At 35.0% G+C, this 22,272-nt stretch overlaps 1 protein-coding gene across 3 annotated transcripts in view; it reads right to left on the reverse strand.

The window, feature by feature from the left end:
- Nucleotides 1-22,272, reverse strand: part of GLS (glutaminase) — a 60,564-nt gene that overhangs the window by 31,102 nt on the left and 7,190 nt on the right. Inside the window, exons 2-9 of one of the 3 annotated variants that reach the window (XM_005530346.3) lie at nt 21,346-21,442; nt 20,742-20,863; nt 16,548-16,677; nt 15,920-15,999; nt 14,162-14,325; nt 8,161-8,219; nt 655-687; nt 339-397 (exon numbers count right to left, since the gene is read on the reverse strand). In XM_005530346.3, the coding sequence (XP_005530403.3) occupies nt 339-397; nt 655-687; nt 8,161-8,219; nt 14,162-14,325; nt 15,920-15,999; nt 16,548-16,677; nt 20,742-20,863; nt 21,346-21,442 (744 nt within the window). Of the gene's footprint in view, nt 1-338; nt 398-654; nt 688-2,206; nt 2,257-8,160; nt 8,220-14,161; nt 14,326-15,919; nt 16,000-16,547; nt 16,678-20,741; nt 20,864-21,345; nt 21,443-22,272 lie in introns of those variants that run through there. The other 2 variants (XM_014259062.2, XM_088059226.1) reach the window with 2 other exon arrangements.

A 22,272-nucleotide genomic window follows, 5' to 3' on the forward strand; every position in this document is an offset into this window, starting at 1 on the left:
TGCAGCCACCAACATGCAGAGTTTAATTTTTAATATGATTGCCAGGAAGAGAAGAGTTGCACTTACAGCTCTCATTGCCATAGCACCAACAGAGCACTAAGATAGAATAACGAAATTTTCAAAGAGGTAACCAACACTTTTAGGTGAAATTTAGCCACACTGATGTCAGAGACATGCACAACTTTAGTTGTAAATTTTAAGACAAAGACACCATCCAGTATAAGGGATGAAATGCCAGCTGAAATGTAAAAAACTGAACTTTGTCATAAGCTCAATATACCAGTTAGCAATTGAAACACTTTCCACCTAATCTAATTAAGTGAATGAAAAATACTTACGTAGCATTACTGAATCCAACATACTCATTACCAGCCATTTTATTCATGAACTGCATCACCTGTCAGAGACAAAGACGAGGAAAAGTAATATTTTTACACATAAAAAGGTTATGAACTTTCAACCCAGCCTTACCCTAAATCTTGCAACTCCATTTTATAAATGCAATTCAAATCATTAAATATTTAAACAACCAAGGACATCTACAAAGACAAAAAACACAGTGTATTACTAAAATTTCACTTTCAATTCCCTTGCCATCTAGAAACTTTTACCACTGAGTTTAGTTTAAAAAGAGAAGTTAAAACATTAACTTACGTAGTCAAATTTTTCTGCATTATTTGCTCCTTGCTGCAAGAAAAGAAAAAATAATTAACAAAAATTGTTAACAAAGGAACAAAGTTAGTTTACTTAACAGTATTAGGATTCTAATGCATATAACTAAGATATGAGGCTAATTAAGAATAAGGTACTACAATCACTTCATATATTAATGAAAAAATTAAAGTGTTAGATAAGTAAATTTTTGATTATCATTTAAATAATCCTATGCATCTTAAATACCTGTATGCTGGAGATTAATTTAAACTGAAAAAGGTATGCTTTAAGTGCTCTCTATTCAACTTTACATGCTTAGCATAAGCAAATGCAGTAGCTAAGGCAAAAAAATAAAAAAGTAACTACAAACAGGATAATTACAGTAAAAACACTAACTTTTTATAGATTAGTAAGGCAAAGGTATTCTCATATTACCAACAGAGCTGAGCATAGGGAGGTTCAGGCTACTGAAGTTAAAATATTTCCATGGCCAGTGCCCAAACTAAGAATTTAGACTGAAGACTTAATATGAAGCATTACCCCTTATTATGAAAATAAATGCAATTAATTAAAAAATATCAGATTTATGTCCTACCTATTAAAAATTGTTAAACAGCTAGAAAAGTAGAATTTCACATCATAGGGCATATCATTTTGCTAACACTGTATAGAAAAATTTAAATCCAACTTAATAAGGATGATAGTGAAACTTAACTCTTAGGGTGGGCTTGGTTTGGGTTTTTCAGGGAGGATGAGGGTTGTTATTCTGAGGAATTTTTTTTTTCCTCCCTTATTCAAGAAGATTCTCAAATTTAGTAGCTGTCAGTTAGAGACATTAATTTTTTAGAGGTCTCTGATGGGTGACCTATCACAAATTCCTATCGAAAGAGATTCAAACAGGAGTGGGAGGTAAAAAATAGCACATGGTCCACTGGGGGGAATTTTAATTTTTTTTAAGTAGCCAAGTAGAATTTTGAAAGTTTAAAAAACAGTGGCATTGCATACACAGGTGGAAACAATGTATCTGAAGAAGATATCCAAATACAAAATTTTAATATTAAAGACACTTTATTTAGAAATAACAAGACTCTAACAAATCTCAAACAATTGAAGACACTACTTGCACTGTGTTCAGTGTGGGGATGAGGAAGAAAGTGGAAAAAACAAAAGCTTTATATCAACCAGTATTTTACTTAATGAAATGCATAAAGCCAGTCTCATTTCCCACTCTGTATGTGGATTAGGGTGTTGCAGATAATCTTGGAAGCCCATGCTTCAGCTCATCTACAAGAGGATGTGCAGACACACACGTACAATCACTGGTGAAAAGAACACCACACTGTTCTCTCAAAATTATGCGCCAGTGGTTACCTTATGTTTAAAGGCTAATAACCTTACTCCTAAAGGCAATAATTTCTGGCTAATTTTCAATTAGATAAAAAAATGCATGATACATTTAATCAAAATGTTCCTGTATAATATACCAGAACACAAATCTTAAAAATTTAACTCCAAATCTGTTCAATGAAAAATAATTAAAAGAAGAAATTACCAACTTCATTGAACTGTTGCAGTTGTCAAAATATTCCATAGATCCTAATGCTGTAAAATATGTAACAACATTTAAACCACAAAAACCTTTTTAACCTTTCAAATGCACAATGAACATCTTTTTCTGGGAAAGTGGGTCAGCATTAGTTATGGGATGCTGCATTGATAATTGTATGGTTAGACATGTATAATAAATTGAAACAGGTTCTTTTGTTAAAAAAAAAAGACAAGAGGGAGAAAGGGATCATGCTTTCTGCAAAAATATAAATACATAATACTTCACTTTTTTGTTCTGCCCAGTGGAAAAAATATTCCCTTCAACAAAAACATGGCTTTACCAGCAGCACATAAAATTGGTGGGCAAAAGACTCAACGCAAACCTTTTCCACATCGACTTTTTATTTAAAAAAAGCTTTCCTCTTTAAAGTTCACAACTAAACTCATATTTTGGGAAGAAAATCTTCAGCATACTAAGCCAGATGATGAGTTTCTAGTCCTTGATGTTCCGTACACTTGTGGAGGAATTTTATATCACACACAAAAGCATTGTTACTGAAACCAGACTGCTCGTACACCTGAACTGTTTGCTTAAGCAATCACATGAGCAAGACCTCAGTAGGGATTTAATACCAACACATTACTGAAACAAGAAACTCTGCTTCCATACACATGATGACTAAAAACCCCCAAGAGATTAGTTCCCCTCTTTCAGCAGCTGACAGAGGTGTCCTGCTCCACCTGAAAAGCTGGAGAGACACAGTGGCAACACACATTCTATGATTAGAATTCAATTGCAAATGTAAAATCCTATCATTCAGAGTACGGAGCAGCTTTTCCATAATAATTTAAACAAGTACAAGGGACAAGGAAACTTCTGATCTTCTGCAAGTGCTTCTTATTTTTAGCTTGACTGTATAAACCTATGAGTTTGGGGGCACAGTGACAATATTTCTTAAAAAGCATTTTTAAAGTTCAGATGCAATTCAACCTGTCTAGAACATAAAAAAAAAACATTCCATGCACTAAACTCCACAAACACTTTGTACATTTATGGGAACATGTTCATATACACACTTATACATGCTTGTGTGTATATGCATATGAGAAAAGACTTCTAAATGAATACAAAATTAAATTTATAATGTTAAGACTGAAGCAGTTTGACAGGCAGAAAATTCAAATTTGCAGAAGACAGCTTGATACGATTTTGTAAACACTTAAAACCCCAATGGACACTATGGCTGTCAATCATAAATTTGAATTTTTTGACTGCATCAGGTTCTAGCGATCTTTTATTTTTTTAAAATAAGGTACTTGTACTATATTACTTGATTTTCTACTAAAAAATATAAAAGTTACAAAGGCTACATGCCTACATAGGAAAGAGACCCATGGATACTTACCAGAGCTTGCAACAACAAAATTAGGCAAAATTTATTAGCAAAGCAGTTAATATTAGCCACTTTTCACTGATCAACACTGTTCCTATGATTAGACCAGATAAGCTCTTAGCACATGTCTCTCACTAAAGCTTTTTCTCAATTTTGAATCTAAGCAAAGCTAATAAAAACACCTGGATCATGAGATGTTTATAATCCTCTAATTAGAAGATTATTTTTATAAAATAATTTCTGGAATATTTAAAGCCAGATCTATAATCTAACACTATACTGTGATGAAAATATCCATTAACAAAATCGTAATTCTTTCAGATTGCAAGAATTTTTTTTTAAGTTAACTACTGTATTTTAGCTTTCTCTACTTACACACGTTTTATATTTTATTTGTTAAGATGGTCCTGTTCTGTGAGAACTGGTGTCTTCAGTTTAGTGCACCATTTCAGCTCTGAAACACTTGAGAGTACACTGTGACACAGTATTTGACCCAAGATCAACACTACCAAAATTACAAATCCCTGTAAGATTCTTTTTTGGCGTCCTTCACTCCTGTGCATGTGTGACCACTTAACATGTTATTTCACAGAATCTACTAAATATTCTATGTCAGATAACATCCAGTATACTTGAGTTTTATTAAAAAGTAGAGAAAAACATGGATGTAAATTCTATTACAAATTAGTTACCACATGAAATTTAATAACCTTGGAAAAGAGGTAACATCACCAAAGTAAAGACAAGTATCTGGCAGAGAAGATCACAACACCTACACATTGTAAAGTGGCTTGTATGCGCCATTTACACATCAGTCTATGAGCAAGGATAACTCAAGTGACAGCATAGAGCAATTAAGCTAAATCAGTACTATTTATTGCAGCTGGATTGTCAAAAAAACCATGCATTTTCCCACCTCTCTAGTATTGAACTCTAACTGCATAGATTTCCTAATAACTGAATCCTGACAGCAAACAGATCCTTGGCATGGCTAGACAGGTTTTTTTCTACCACTCTTTGCCTCATTTATTTTGTGATTTATCAGCATATTTAGAAAGTTCTTAAATATATCACAATCCCCTCCATGCTTCATACAATAAAATAAAAAAGTTTCCGTTGAACTAAGGTCTTTTTAGGGTCAGTAAGATCAGTTTTCATTTTCTTGTACACCAAATATTTTACAACAACTATAAATTTTTCTATTGCCAACATGTCTAAATACTTCCCACATAACACCTCCCTTCAGTGAGCATTCGAGTCCACACTAAGGTCCTGCATGTGGCTGCCAGCACTTAGAGGACCTAAAGATGCTGTATTTGCCTGAACCTTTGCTGTTAGGTTAGGAGAACTTTTGTTTACAGATGGAATGTTAAAGCATACAATAAAAATCACTTAAGATTAATCCCTTGTCCTCTGGTGATTCCATCCACAGCCATCTGCCTTCTTCCACATATTTCTCTCTGAACCCTTCCTCTTCCTCTCACCTGCGCTTCTAATGTGACAGTCAGTAAAGGAAATGTGGAAGTGGGAACTCCCTGACAAAATCACTGATATTCCTGGAGCTGACAATTTTTGAGAACTGAGTTTAAGAAAACTTAACAGATCAAAGCAGTAAAATCTATCCTTTCTACAGACATTAAAGACTTTTCCCAGCCAATGTGATGTACAGGAAGCTGCAGTGAATCTGTACTAAATCAGTACAAGAATTGAATCACCTTCTTTCAAGCACCTGTATTTCCTTGGAGACATGATAAAAAATTACTGTTTTATCTCATATCACCTTTCCACAAACTCCTGTAATTGCCACTACAATTTTCTTTTGATAAAAATTATTTGAAAATTGTTTTAACTATGTCATTTGTATAACTAGCAATACAGGCAAATGGCTGTACAATTATCAACAAGGGAAAAGGGCCTTAGTGGGTTTTTTTTAAATTTTATTTCTTTAAAAGTGACCTGTAGGATGTCCTTTTGCTAATGCATTTTTATTGCAGATAAATGCTTTAAACTGCTGGAACAATCTGTGGAGTGTAATGCAAGTACAATTAGAACAGACACAGGTTAAGGCACCAAAATGTAAATACAATGTAGTCGCAAACACAGGGCAGCTGGAAAATCATTTAAGATGACAGGAGTAGGATACAACCATGCCTAAGTAACTCAAACAAACTTAAAACTTAACATGCACATACTCCTAATTATTATTAAGGATTGCAAAGACAATGTAGCATTACAGTTTAGGTCCTTGCTCTGTTCCAAGGCGGGAACATCAAATTCTGACAGCACTCAGAACTGGGTATGTGATGCTAAGAGCCTTTTTTACCCTTGAAATGTTAACATATTACATGTTAACATATTCTGACAGAGACTACTCCAAGCGTCATCTTTCCTCCACAATCATAATCTGTGCCAGGGTCTAAGGACAGCTGGGTGCACAATCACGTCTTTTAACAGCTGCTAAACTCAGTACTACACAAGGGAACACTGAAGGAGTTCTTGGATCCATTTCTCAGAAAGAGATAATGAATCTCAAAGAGGATAAAAGCATTCTTAACCATGAAAAACAGCAATAATCTCTCCATAGTTATTAACATTATTATTAACAGCTATCGTTAGATAAATCTGCAATACATGGCGAATTTAAATTTTCTTGTACTTTAAGAGCCATACACTGTCTTCAACACATGTAAGTAACACAAATAAAAAGAATAAATGCAGAGGAACTGAGGGCAAAACATGAGTTAATGAAGCCACCTTTTTCAGAAGAAAGGTACGTTTGACATTAGATCAAATACAAATGTGAATTATGTCATTCAGTGGTTAGTAGGAATAACGTTAAGTTGCAAATTGTAAAGAAGTTACCTCACAAAAATTACAGCTATTAAGTAGTTTTGTACCTGTGACCCTCTACGTAACTGTCTTCAGAATATATTTAGCTTGGTTAGTTATTCAAATGATAAATGGTATCTTAGTGAAAGCAGTACAGAAAATAATCTACATTTTAATCACACTGAAAACAAATAATGGTGTGATAAGTAAGATACGTGTCCACTAGACGTGCAGTTACCACATGCAGAAATGTTAGTGCAATGCAATACTCATTGTAAGAACATTACAGAAAAAAAAACAAATAAAAGTTAAAAAAAGCCACCCAGCAAAACCAATCCCCCATCCTTCTAACAAATACCACAGCTGCATGCATTAAACTAATCCATGTTATCTATTCAGGAGTACACCATTTAACAAGAACTACGTGCCTTCTGCAAGAGGCACATGCTTTTGTTTTGCCTTATGATCAGTAGGGCATGTTGTAGTTGGACTAACATTTTGACATTTCAGACAAATGTGTTAAATCAGATTTTAAAATTCACTATTATCCAAGTGAATTTCAATGCTCAGTCAACCTTTAAAAAATATTAAATGTGAATAAATTTACCTGTCATACTTAAGGCCATTTTCTTTCACCTACAGCTATCAAAGATAAATGTCTTTAAGCAGGAGTTCTTATACCTTCTTTAAATATAAAATAACAGAAAATCATGATCTAAGTAATTTTAAAATCAACCTTTTGGAAATAGGGGGTAGGAAACACACTGGACTTTGAATGCAACCAAAAAACAGGTCGTAAACAAGACTTTCAGACCTCTGAAGTAATAATATCAAGTTTACTACTCAAAAATTCCAGAGGACTGACATGTTCCCCAGAATTGTATGCAGGTACCCTTAGAAGAAAATATTAATTTTTTTTGTACTTGTGGCTACTGAAACTAGCAGAAAATACAAGTCAAGTATCTGGCAAGCATTAGCATTACATGGGGTTTATACCATTAACAACTTCAAGACATTTATATAGTTGTTCTACTAAATAAATAAAATACAGTTTTCCACAAGTCTCAAGATCATGGATTAAAGATGTAAAGTCATTATTCAGACATGGTGTGCTTGGGAAAATAAGTAACTGTTTTCAAACAATCTTATTTATGAAAGCACACTTACATCCCAACAGCAACTATGTACCATAGAAGCTCAACATAATTTAGTGGTGCAGGATATTAACAGCACACAAATTCAACATAAAACTGACATTCAGATATAGCAGCATTGCTCCTGTACAAATTACAGTATCTTCCATTTCTTCCGCACTGCAAGAAATACTCTTGTAACTTTATGCTCTTTAAGGGCACTAGACACTCAGAAATGTACTTCTGAGTGCTATAAAGTATATTCCTGAGAAATATACTTCCTTAGCAATTAACAAATAGAAGCCGACACTCTCAAGAGAATATCAAGTGTTGTGCAGCTCAAGAAGGAAACAAATCTAATGCCATCAAGGAAAAAAGAGTTTTTCAGATGCACTGATACTTGTTAGAAACTGCTATTCTAGCACTGCATTCGTTTGGAAGGGTTACAATTCCCAAAATATCAGAGCTTGTCTACCCGCCAATGAGTAAAGTGCCATCAGATATTACAAACAAAAATCAAATACAGCTTACAATCTGCACATGACATTTTTATCTACATTCTACTGAAATACTTGGAGAGAAACTAAAAATTAATTTTTTACCTTGATTAAAGATGTGATCACAATTGCTCCAGCATTCACCATAGGGTTATGAGGCCTGTCTGTGAAATAAAGTTTTTAATTACAAATATATTTCAAGACATGTTGTCAAACTAAAACAGTCAAGTGCCTTAAGTGAAAAATTATTCTAGATCTATTGATGACTGAAAAGCTACTATTACAGAATAGCGATCATACAACCTTAAACTTTTAAAAAATACTGTAATACTCCACTATATGCAATATTTTATAATTCTGAGCACAGTATTTTACAGCTTACAACACACTCAGCCTTATCCTACTTAACAAACCAGTAATTGTAATTCAGTACATTTTTTGGTTTGGTATCATTTATTTTCTTCAAAGTTAGGAAACCTCTTCATTTAAGAATTTAACTTACTTCATAGCTGACTTGCACATACCTGCTACACTTACATTTTCCTTTTTCCCCACTGATCTTCATACTAACAGTATCTTTGCACTCCTAAGTTATTCTTGGCTGCTGAATGAATCACCTTTTCTATCTCCTTTTTCTAAAAAAACCTCTTCATCAGCCATGTAATTTTTCCCAAATAATCTATCTTCCACAAATTACCCTCTTCTTTTTTAACTAACATTTTTGCTGTGCCTTTCAACTACAATGTTGACTTCTGAGCATTCTGGTGTCTGAAAACCTCAAACAATTCTCAATACATTAATATCATGACAGGTTTGAACTCTTTATTTGCTGTTTCTTTATCTCCAAATTTGAAAAAATACTGATTTAAAAACCGCACAAAAATATGTACATCATACATAAAAATACTGGAAAAACGTGGACCCTAAAAGAAATTTGAGATTATTTGGGTTTTGGAGATGAGTCTTGTATTTGCAGCATACACATATTTTTCCCCTGAAAATTACACTGGTTGTGGTCAATGGCACTTACTATGTCTACCAGTTAATCTTCAAAAACCAATCTTCAAGTTTTATTAGTCTTTTTCAGAAAGTCAATATTAAAAGCAACTTTTAAATAAATCAAACCATTCTATTACTGGAAAAATAAGGCACATACCTTCCAAAAAAGTGAAGCTCCCCTAAAATACTTTTTTACAACTCTAGACAACTTATTATCTAGATAATATTTTAAAGTTGTTACTGCCATTCCATATCTCTCTGAAAGAGACTCACAAATTGCTCAGATTTCATTTGATTGTACTTAAGAGCCACATATATCGAATATCCTGTTATTATCTACTAATGCAAGCAACGAGGGTCAAATGTATTTGACTTTTGATTAGCACCAGGTCCTGGATAAGAAAACATAGCATTTCCATAGTTCCTCAGGGACCACACACGTGAACACAAGTCAAACGACCACTCACAGCAACATAGCCTGCAGGTCAGAAGGGACATCTGGAGGTCATCTCCTCCAGCCTCCCACTCAGTGCAGTGCTCTTGCCACAGTTCCATTAACTGAGTCTTGAAAAACCCCAAATGGGGCAAATCCTCTACCTCTCCAGCAATCCTATTCATCCTAGACAACAAATTTACCCCAATATCCAATTTGCAGCTCCCAAGCCACAGCATGGGGCCGCTCGACCTTGTACCACCAGGTGCCACTACCAAGAAGAGTTATGGAACTCTCCATTGGCAATTGCTCCCCTAGAATTTGAAGAGGTTTCCAGGGAAGCCCCTAGACTCCCCCATCCATCTGCTCCTTGGGAGTTACAAGTGCCCTGGACTGCACAGCATCCTGGCAGCCCTATGCTGCAGCCCTGCCCAGTTTTTCATTCCTGGAGCTGGGGATTCCAACTCTGGAGACAGCATGGCTCTCATGCATGATCAGACCACACTGTCCCCTCATTTCTCACTCTAGCTACGCTTCTCTTCTTTACAGCTTCCTCTTACCAACATCAGGTATCACTACAGCCCACAGACATGCTCATCAATTTATCATACACATCCCATTCTAAAAATATTTTCAGAAATATTTTGCTCTTTATTCTTCTGTGCATCTCTATCGTTTCAATCTGACACACAGTACAAAGAAAAAAACACAACCAGATTCTGTATCACATGTATGTTTGAATAAAAAGGATGTGCAATATTTAGTTAGCATTCAGCAACTGAAAGGTTTATCAATGTGGTACGTCCACATAGAATATACCATCAGAAATGCTATTTCTTCTCATTTCTTTGAAGATGTCACCACTTACCTTCAAAGTCAAGGCATTCTTGGTTCCTCTACTCTCAAGATTCCTATCTCTCACTGCTTAACATCTCAAGCTACCTGTACTTGTTCTGGCCACTTTACAACTAACACATTTCCACATGCTGCCCGCACATGAAGAAGGGAAGAACCTTCTGATAAAACAAAACAAGGACTTTCTTGAATGTGCATCTGAAATGCAGCTGTGTGTTGCTCTCCACACCACAAGTCAGCAAGAACATCACTGTGGGAGCGTTACCAGCTAAGGGGAGGTACAGCAGCCTGGTTCACCACACACGAACAGCTGTCCTCTGAGGCTCTTTCCTACTGCTGCCAACTCCAGCGTGTCACAGCACTGAGCACAACACTGCCATTAACTCACTGCTGCCTCTTCTCAGCAGAACAAACCCTGCCAGGGTATCCAGGTCCCAGGTAAGCAGTTTTCACCATTATCTGCACAGCACCAGGGGATACCAGCAAAACACTTCCCATACACAGCTGTCTGTAACAGACAGAAATCCTATCTTGCCAAAACAGCTACAAGCTTCCTAGAGGTGGTCCATGCCCCAAGCTGGTCAGTAATTAAGAGGCATTTGCACAATGCCCTTAATAGATGATTGTTGTAGGTCACTTCCAGTGAAAATACTCCATTCTACAGTGGAGAACCTCTCCCCAAACTTAAGCTATACTGGCCTCTTTGAAGGGCTAGAATGCCTAAATAAAAACTTACATTCTGAAAGATTTCTGCAAATTTCAAAGAAGAGATTTCTTCCATTTCCAGGCAATTTTTCACTGAGGGGGGATATACAGGCTCTGACACTACATTAATTTTTAAAGAAGTTCATACACAGGTCTACTTCTAAGGCAGCAGCCACTACTGATCTACCTCACAGTGGGTGTCATCAGCAAAGGGATTCCACCCTGAACAACAACTAAGCATGAACACTGATACTGTAATTTCAAGTTTGCCAGAGGTGAAGAAATTAATCCTTTAATCTTTAGGAAGAGGTATCAAACCGTGCAAACCTAATTGACACATATTACTGAAACCAAACACACACACACTACTCTCTATAATCAAATAATAAAGGCAGTGATCTGCTCAGACTAATAAAAAAATAAAATCTTTTATGCAGCTTCTCTGCAAGTCACGTGTATTGCTGTATCACCTCCTTATATTCCAAGTTCATGTTTTTATCCTTAATGAAGTATAAGCAGAATAAACAATTTCCTAGCAATCCCTCATTCAATTACAACACAACTTTTATTATTGGTCTAAATTCTACAGATTATTTTATTACTGGACTAACTATCCAAATAATTATCACCAAGAAGAGGCTGTACATATGGATAAGAGATACTAACTTCACAAATATAGGTATTGTTAGACTTGTTGCATCATGAACTCAATAGACATGAAAAAGCCTGTAGCTGCTTAATGACCACAGCCAGGAAAATTATTCCTACTAATGCCTGTTACAGACACATTTTAATATGTAAAATTTTTGATCAATCAACTAGAATCTTTTTTAAATTAGCATTGAGATTTTTTAATTCCTTCAAAATTCTGAACTGGATTGGCAATATAGTCCCTTTGATAAAACAAGTTTTAAAAATTAATATTCATAAGCCTGTAGAAGTTGCCAAATTTTCACTGCACAGCACAGTTTATACTCAAAACACAGCAACAGCTTTTTGTTGTAAGTTGGCATTTTTAGCAATAATTTAAAATTGTCTTCAAATATTCTTCATTCTTTCCATCTTGAATCTAAGGACTAGTAAACAATGAAATGCAAGACTATTCTGCTTTAGGAATCTTCCATATAGTAAGTATAGAAAAAATACCTTCAGATTCCTGTCTAAACAGTTTTCAAACACCTGTCTATCACTTCATAAAATCTGGATTACGAACATGAGATTCAATTATGTCTGAATATTTAGAAAGTAAATAGATTAAATATCTATTTTAAGTTTTCAAATCTGGTCTTCCAAGTATTTATGGATGCTCAAACTGACAAATACTCCCCACTGCTTGAAGATTTAAACTGCTGTATGAGCTTCAGCTAAGTGTAGATTAAATCTTTTAAATCCTTCTCTTCCCTCTTCCTTTACTTGGAGAAACTCCGTTTCTCTCACTATAACTGAAATGTTTCTATTTATTAGACTTCTGCTTTCCATTTTAGTCTTTTCTTAAGGAGGGTAAGAGGCCATCCAAGTCAGTTCCAGCACTTTTTTTCCCATGTCTATCAGCCACAGAAGCATATCCTTAAAAATTCAATTTTATATCATGTGTCTTCCTTATTAATTTCATGTTCATTGGTCAAAATTTCATTTGTCCAAATTCTCTTATGCATAACAGCCTTGAAGTATAGTAGTATAACAGTAATGTAAAAGACCCACCAATTCATCTTCTCCAATAGTTCAATTTTAAAAGTAGCAATAAAAAGAAGAAAATAATTACTACACTTTGTCATGTTATTAAAAAGAGAAAATATAAAACATCTATATTAGTTCAAAGGAATTTACTGGCAATTTTCAGCACCATCAAAGCTTTTTTTATAGAAAAGGTTTTATAGAAAAGGTTTTGTAGGATATGAAAGACAAGTCTTCACACTGTTACAACACTGTATTTGGAAAAACTAGGAAAGCAAAAAAAAAAAAATAAAGCATGACTTGACAAAATGCTTAATCCTTTCTTAGCAATATATTCTCACTGGAAGGAATATACAATATTGAATTATTAAATAATATTGAAAATATACAATATGAAATACCAATACATTGGTATTTTATCACCACTTACTAACGTAATAAATGAAAAGAAATAAATTGCAAAGATGTATTTTAAGTATGGAAAGATTATTTTACTGTATAAATAAATGAAATAATTTTTATATAAATAATTTGCATGAATTTATAAATATAATAAATATAATTAGGTATCATTAATATATTAATAATACAAATATTTAAGTCAGAACTCAATACAGTCCTTGACAAAAATGTCCTCAAAGCCTTATGATGGTAATTAAATATTAATTGCAATACCATGGCAACAGAAACATTGTCTGTTCTTTTACTAAGACAAATCTGCTAGAAGAAACATTTGTGTTTCACAGATAACATCCAGTATTTCCTCTAAGGCTACATGAGTCATCTTTCTCAGATTTTTGCCATAAAGTTTTTTAAATACCATTTCCATGCTTAAGAATTAATATTATATGAAAAAGAAATAATCTAGGTAAGTACTGTATGAGAAATTCTTGCTAAAACAGTCCTGCCACACGGAAAAAAGAATAAAAACATTGTTTTGAATCAGTAGCCAAATCCCATTTAGAATAAACTGTGGGAAGATTTCGCCTTCTGGAAACTAGTCAGTGCTGGCCTTTGGCACCAGCACCTGCTTCTCAGAAGGCTGAGAAGTAATATGTCTTTTAAAATCAATTTAACATCTTTGATTCTCTCACCACCATTTTACAAAAGCCATGATTAAGGAACACTTGCTACCAACTCAACTAAATAAAAATAGTTTTCAAATACCTGCACTATGAAAATTCTTTGGGTTTTTCTACAGCTCAGTAACTAGCAAACGGAATGGAAGCAATAAAACATCTTTCACTAGCATTCTAAATTAGGAAAAAGTGACTAACCAAGACTAAGTCTACCTTGTTGATAGCAAAATATTCTAGGACACTACCTACTACTAAGACTTAAGAGGATACAGTAAAATGACAAGACTGACAAAACTGTGTAGGTTTGCCTCAATTTTCTAAAGCTGAGTATTTACATTATTAAGTATAATTTATCTCTTACCATCTTCATTCAGGAACAATTTGTTGAACCTTAATCCACTAGGCTCTTTACCAACATATCTGTGCACATACTCTGTACCAAGATCATTGACAGCAATCGCGTATTTCAAAGGCTTTACACAGGACTGAAGACAAAATGGAACTTTGGTATCACCCACAGAATGCCTGGGAAAAACACAGAGGAAGAAGCTTGAAATTTCCTGTTTCTCAGCTGTGGCAGTAGTGTGTTAAATGCCTCATCTATCCTTCAACATACAAGGACTATTAACAAAAACGCCCCAAAAAGCAAAAGCATATTATTACTAAGTCTCATTTTAAAGAACATAACAATGAGATTTAGAGGTTTTAGCAACTTGACTCCATAAGCCAAGCATTACAAAGTCAGTTGCTGACTATTGCAGAGGTAACAAAGTAAAAACAAGTTCAGAAATGGGTTTGGACCAGAGCAAAAAAATCACCTCAGACCTCTAGTCTTACACTTATCCTACTCAATGGCAAACTACACACTCAGCAGGGTACAGCTGAGCCACACAGAGCCACTATATTGATTTATGCATACATAAACAAAGATGAGATACAACCTGGTTTTGCAATTTGAGAACAATAATCAAATAGCTGTATTTACATTTCCTTTAATAATGGCAAAGATATAACACTTATTACATGTTATCTTTTGGAAAGTTTACTTTCAGCAGCTATGTCAGACTGCACCAAAGAGTGACTCATGCAAGCAGCATATGCCACATCTAGAAACAGCAAAAGGCTTGAAGCAGCCCCTTGTCTGATGGCAAAATCAGGAGTGTATTTGTTTCTGTTCTTTGCAGAAAACACAAAGCTTCATGGAAAATCACAATACCATTTTGGTATTATAAAAGCTAACATTACACTACATTAAGCATTACAAAAATTAACATTATACAAACTTTCATTAGCACATAATATCCAAAACAAAGCAAAACACCAATTTAAAGTATAAGATTTTTTACTATTAATAGATTATAATTCAGACACTTAAACAGGGAGATGAAAAAAATATTTCTGTTCACTTGTACAGCTCCTCCCCTGAGATTACAGAACATATGGCTAATTAGAAGCAAACATACGGATCTCAACAGATCATGGTAAAATGAACTCCAAGCCACAGTCACGAGAAGCAAGTCTGATGCTCTCAGGAATGCCCCATTCACAAACACAACACCTAAAAATGGCATGCAGTACCAGAACCTGCAGTAGGACCACAGCAAACTGCAGGTGAGCAGAGCTGTTGAGCACTTTGCATTGTGTACTCACAAAGGAAGACACAGAGCTCATGTTACTTCTCAGCTAGATGGTGCAAGGTATCCCTTTACATCTAGGCTCCTAACTGTCTCTGCTACTCTGAGCTACTGAGAAAAAATCACTCTGACTAGATCTCAGATCTACATACACCCTCTTACAGGGGAAAGCTTGATAAACCTGAGAAAAAAAAAATGTACTTGCTCTGTCCAGTTTCCACTTCTTCATTTTTTTTTTAAAGATCATGAATCTGCATTTTTTCAGTGACACGCAGATTATGTAACAATGCCACAGTGAAAACATTAAAATGCAGAGGAGGAGCTGACATTTAAGTACATTGTGACCTACACAGAAAGTTATATAGCTTGATGCACAGGTACTATTAGACAAAGCTTTTCAACTTCCAGATATTAATATTACAGAAGCATTGCCTCTATCTTTCCTTCAACTACTCCAAGAACAAAATGTAGAAGTTACAATATACCTCTGTCCATCGACGGTGCAAAGTGACACCCCCCACAAATCGGGGCTGAACTTGGCCAGTTGTGGAATATAGTCAGCAACCTATCACAGCATGAAAGAGAGAGACATATTACAAAATATTTAACTCTACATTAATTTAAAAAAATATCAATGGAAAGACTACACAAGGAACAACTGAGTTATTTTACAAATAATCACCTGGTGTATTTAAAACATCATCAGAAATTATTATATTCACTAGATCATTAGCAAATAAAACATTTTTTTCAAAGTAGAATTTTCAGCACATTCAGAGAGGTACCTGTGTTCTGTATTACAGAATTTCCAGCATTTTCAAATAATATAGAATTTTTACCTTGTAGCACAATCTGGGATTTTTCAACTAATTTATTGAAAATAAGCACCAGAATAAATTTTATTTACTAACGAAGGTATAGTATTAACAATTACCTTTGTCAGACAATCCAGACAGATGTGTAGAGCTGCATAATTTTCTATAGCCTAAGTGTAGCCTGACAAATTACACAGCAAATTATACAGACAGAAAAATCACTCTACTTAACAAATAATGCATTTGGTTAATACTGAAAATCTACAGAAGTTTGAAGTTGCATTTACAAAGAGGTTACCTTTCCTCCAGATTGTTTTTTAGCACTTTCATATAGCTCATCAATATGGGAAGTAAACGACATAAAATCTGGAATGACAAACTTCCTTCTGAAAGCTTGAGTAAGCAACACAATATTACTTTGTACACACCTGCAAAAAGTTAAAAACATTTATTAGTACTTGGACAATGTACTGTCACCAAGCCTACGTAAGTAGCAATTACATGTTATTAATTAGGACCTTTAGTCCCTTGAAGCTACCGTGCCTAGAAGAGCAAGTCTTTATTACTTTTCCAATTTGCAACTCTATTTTTTAAAATTAGTTAAAACAGTTTTATTGCATTAATTTTCATTTCTTTCTACTTGAAGTTCTCTTTTGAAGTTTCAACTGTGAAGCTGTACTGCAAGGTATTATCAATCTGCCTTCAAGCAGCACCTCAGCTTGCAAAAGGGATCGAAACCACCCAGTTCTTAGAAGCAAACCATCTGAAGTTTGTCTAAGCCAGTCCTTGTCTAAAGAAGTGCTGATTTCAGAGTTAGATCAGACTTGGGAGGTTCAGGATTGCTCTCTCACTTCACTGTTTCACCAGGAACTGAGGTGAGAATGCTGCCAACAGACCAAACTGGAAAGTGATTCCATTCTAATAAGAAAATAAAACCCTGTGGAAAAACTTTATAACATCTCCTGAACTAAGCAAAAGTTAACAGTGAGCCGTATGGCAAGTTTCTTACTTCAAACCACCAGCACCCAAGGAATCTCTGTTGCCTTTTAGCCCAGAACCAGTTACACTATCGGCCACACCCTGTGAACGTCAGCCCATCTGGGACAGTCAGAAAACGGATGAGGTGGAAAGGAAAAGACTTATCTAGGACAAACAGAAGGAAGGATGAAAACACAAACTGAGACATGCTGAAAGTGGTGTGTCTGTGGGTGAGAGAGGAGAGCAGTAACAGGGTGGGATTTGGGAGCCATTATCAAGTCAGGTGAAATGACCTGATAAAGGGTATTAACAGTCCTATCCTAGTGGAAGAAGGACAAAGTGAGGTATAACAGCAAAAAAACAGTTAACACCTTCATACCGTGCCTTCTGGCAGTGTTGACAGAAGCAGACATACTATTCATGCAGGCAAATGGAAAGTTAAGAACATCTAAGCACATGCTACCAGGCAGAACTTCCAACTAAAACTTACTGAGAAAAAAATGATTTTTAGGGAAATGTTTTCACTTAAAATAGATATTTCAATAATTCTACTATGAAAAGTCATCATCAGTTCAAATGAAGGTGTATGAAGGTAAGTGAAGAGACAGAATTATCCCTTTGAATCGCCCTCTTTTTCTAAGCTTTTAAACTCCTGCATACTTCCACGACTTTATCTTAAACTCAACTGATAGCAATTTCAAATGCTGATAGGGACTGCTATCCCAAAGTGAAAGAGAAACTAAAGTTTCTGATGTACGCAGTCACCTTACAAACTGCTGTCTGTAATATGCTGCTTTCTTAGCCTATCTTAAAACTGCAGCTGAGTTGGTTTTATTGCAATCTGTAATACTTTTTTTCTGTATCTTGCAAAAAAATCCTGTTTGCTTTTTTTTTTCCCAGCAGCTTCCAATTACAGTCACCTACTCCAGGTGCAAAACCCCTTTTCAAAAATAATTAGTAACATTGCTGGCAGCTATGTGTGCAGAAGGAGTAACATAACATGCACTAGATTCAAACTTCAGATGCACTTCTAAATGTAGAAGTACTGTACTACCTGGACAGCATTAAGCACTCCTCTAAGAAAAAAAAAAAGATATCTGAAGTTCACCCAAACCTACTATAACAATTCAATACAAAGTCTGGAAATCTAGAAAGCAGTATGCACTGAAATACAGTACTCTTTAAGATCATATTATGTTTCTGAAACATGAAGGGCATTTATACACTTAAAATTTACACCAAGTCTATGACATTCACTTGAGCAGTTCAATCATTTTAATGTAGGGATTAAAACTCACTACAGAAATGGCTGTGCTGATGAAGGACATTACTTATTGTTACCAATTTTTCTCAGACTCTGCCAAGGTCATTGTCTGGGTATTTATCCTGGTACTCCTTAATCCAAGAAAATCGTATGAATTCACTGACTAAATTAAATATAAGGGTTGAAGTAATCTAGATGGGTATTAAGAACAATAGGTGCATGGACAAAATAACATAGTTCTTAGGTCTCCCTTTAACAGGACTGACAGTTTTCAGTCAGCCGGGACATGAGCCATGACAGCCTCTAAAATTCTGCAGCTGACATCTCCTCCCCACTGAAGTAATTAACTAATTATGTTCCAGGTAACCCTCTGGAGATGGCTGGCCTCAGGCTCCAAAGAAGTGGAGCAATAGGAAAAGATCACAGGGAAAAAATTAAATTAATAATTATATTGATAAATAAAAACCTTTCTATGGTAGTTTCATCTTGGTTCTCTAGCATAAAGTTAGGATCACTTTGTTCCCTTTACCACATTGTTAGGTTTATCCATTATTTTTCAAGTTCTGACTCAGATTGCTTATTCCTACTTCCCTACACAAAGCAGCCCAAGTTTCATCTAACAATAGACAGGTACTATTATATTAAGCAGTACCATAAAGGGAAAAAAGGAAACAAAGAAGTTCTCATTGCAAGCTAAGCAGCATGTTGCAACGCTTTCAGTAGCAGCCGGGTCTCACCCTGCAAAGACCACATTATGTTACACAAATGCAACATGATAACAATTTACAAAAAAAGATTGCAAAGGAACCTTCTGCTGCTGCAAAGAAAAACTTGCCACGTTAAAAAATATTCACCTCTCCACCTCTGTATAATCTTTACATTCAAAACTCTTCCTACACAAGAAGCAACCATGTAAGCTTCCCACAAATTCTTCTAGTAATGACTACGGTCCTCACACAGAGGATCAAATCCCAGAGATGTGACACAGAACATAAAATAATCCTGCTAATTAGCAATCAATTGTTTTTCAAATGCAGAGCCCTTGCCTAAAACATAATTCAGTTTACTGTGACAAATAAGCCTTTTAGTATAAATGTAACACATGACAGCAAATGCATTTCCTTTCTAATCCCTCTATACACAAAGGAAGGTTTCTGAATATAACAATTTAGAGTTTTTACTCTGCTGACAATAAAAACAGTGAAGACCTGGTCCAGAACTTAACATGGGAGTAAAATTAGTCCACGCTGCACCTTTACAAAGCATCTCACATCTGCTTAAGGAGTTAACTGTTTTTTTGTCGCACACACAGACATTCACTTTTTCTCAATCTATTTCCAAAAATGTTTATATATATTTTAATATATATACACAATTTATGTTTATATATTTATACTTACATAACCTATGTAAACATATAGTATAGCATAAGCATATACCATATATATTTTATATACCTCTATGTAAATAAAATACATGTATTATTTATATACACTTAAAAAACTGTATGTGCAAATAAGTTTTAGGTATTATGTCTTACCCTGAAAACAGAATAAAAATGCAAACAGAAAAATAGTCTAAACATTTCAAAATTTAAGAGCCTCTAAATTTCCCATCTTTTGGCACACAAAAGCTGTAAGCAGAGGAGCAAAGGAGTGTGCTTGAAATGAACAGCAGACAAGCTGAACAGTGCTTATACTATTCAGCTGACTACAGACTTCATAAAAAAACCAAAAACATCACTAAAATACGGCACACAGATCTTTGCCAAAAGGAGACCAGTGTCTGCAATCCTAACCCTTCTCATCTGCCCTTACCTTGAAATTTAAGGTCACTGTTTTCCATATATTCCCTTTTGGAATTACATACATGCTCTGAACATCTTGCCATACAGAAGCAGCATCCTGAACTACAGATTAAAAACTGACAATGCAGTGAGAGTGCAGTTTTATGTAATCATAATAAACACACTGCATTAATTAATTTTGTTTGGCATCTGACCAAGAATTGCAGTATGGGGTCAGACATACATGCAAACAACATTGACACATTAAACTCCTGTGGAGATCACACAGTCTGTTTTGCTGCATGAAATCTGAGGACAAACTTTCATCAAAATAGCATCAGGAGTGTGTGTTTGACTCCCTTTCTAATCGATTTATATACCTTACGTCTCTCTTTAAGACAGCATTCAGTAACACACAGCATTCATTCAAAACTATACAGTTACATAATTGACAGAAAGTTTACTTTTTAAAAAGGTCTTTGTCCAGCATAACACCATCTGAAGTAGTCTGAAGAGTCAGTCTTAGCATATCCATGCACTCTTTCAATCGAGGATCAGATGTACGTAATCCTGTAGATTTGAGTGCCTATTACAATAAAACAATAATTACTAAGTGAAAAGATATGCTATTACAATCAAGTTATCTACTGCTCAGAGATTATTACTGTAAGAGATCTGCATCAACAGAGACATTGTGACACTTTACTGATTCTTTAGCAATTTCCTTTGGCCGTTTTGGCTGCATTTTATGTCAAACCATTAATGTTATTTGAAATCCAGTGGTCCAACTACATTGTACACAAGTACAAATACTACCGAGCCATGCCATAGGCACGGCTGCTTTCAGGCATACTCGTGCACATCACAGAAGTGAATAACAACATTAATACACTCATTCTCTTACTTAACTACAGAAACAGCACTGGGGGGGGAAAACAATAGTTACATTCCTTCTTGAAGCTAAACATGTACAACAGAAATTCTCTGCTTTGCATTCTTGCATTCAGAATGTTAAAATAACCTTGCAGTAGTTAGCTTTCATATAGTACTTTGGAACAGTAAACTTACAGTTATGAATTTATGAACTGGTATTTTTTCTTGTCCTTCTGCAATAGTATAGAAAAGTAGATCTTCTAAGCTGGGAAGGAGACCTTGTTTTATTTTACTGGAAAACAGAAAAAAAAAGCATAAATTATTTTAGTGCCTATTTTTATTTATACACATTTTTGAATTATTCTCAGGGAAACACATTTTCACTACTACCGCTAATTTCAAAGAACATTTTCATCAGTGAACACAAAGCTTAGTTAGACTTTAAGTAGAAAAAAAATGGTAATATTACAATCAGCATACCTAGATTTTATAGTAGCAAGCATTCTTAACTGCAACTCAGTCATATTTTTACTGTCATACATTTACTGCTAGGATTATATTTAGATTTTTTTGGGAGCAGATTAATTACATATCCCTCTTTTTGATGTTACCAAGGATAGGTATGCCACCTGCAGAGATAAATTATTTGTAAGATTCCAGGATATACATGTCTCATAATGAAGCCATAAAGCATACTGACCCAACTGCTCTACAGGCAAGAGAAGGAGATGATAAATGTGCAATATTTTTTTCAAAACAGTCCTGTTTTCAGGACTCCACAGAGGACTCCTAAAGCCCTTATCCTTCTAGAAGCTTATGTAAGCCCCATCAGTTACCATGAAACAAGCAAAGCCATCTGCAGCATAATAGGGCACCTGAAGCAGAAGGAGTGACTCTGTCACACCTACTTAGTTAAGTAAACCCGGTGTAGATGCACCTTTAATGGTCACTGTGCTTATCAGTGTAAACACACCGGCTCTCCAAGGATCCCAGGCGTTGTTATCTATTTCACTCCCAGATATGCTTACCCCTATGCCTGTGGTTTTTCATTACCCGCATATCCATTTTATGTGAAATCTGAAGGAAACCTACCAAAATAAGCACTCGGATTCCTTCTGAGAC

This window comes from Pseudopodoces humilis, chromosome 8, assembly GCF_049639895.1.
Source record: "Pseudopodoces humilis isolate 2021_Gansu_Grassland_sample_001 chromosome 8, ASM4963989v1, whole genome shotgun sequence".
In the NCBI taxonomy this organism is placed as follows: domain Eukaryota; kingdom Metazoa; phylum Chordata; class Aves; order Passeriformes; family Paridae; genus Pseudopodoces; species Pseudopodoces humilis.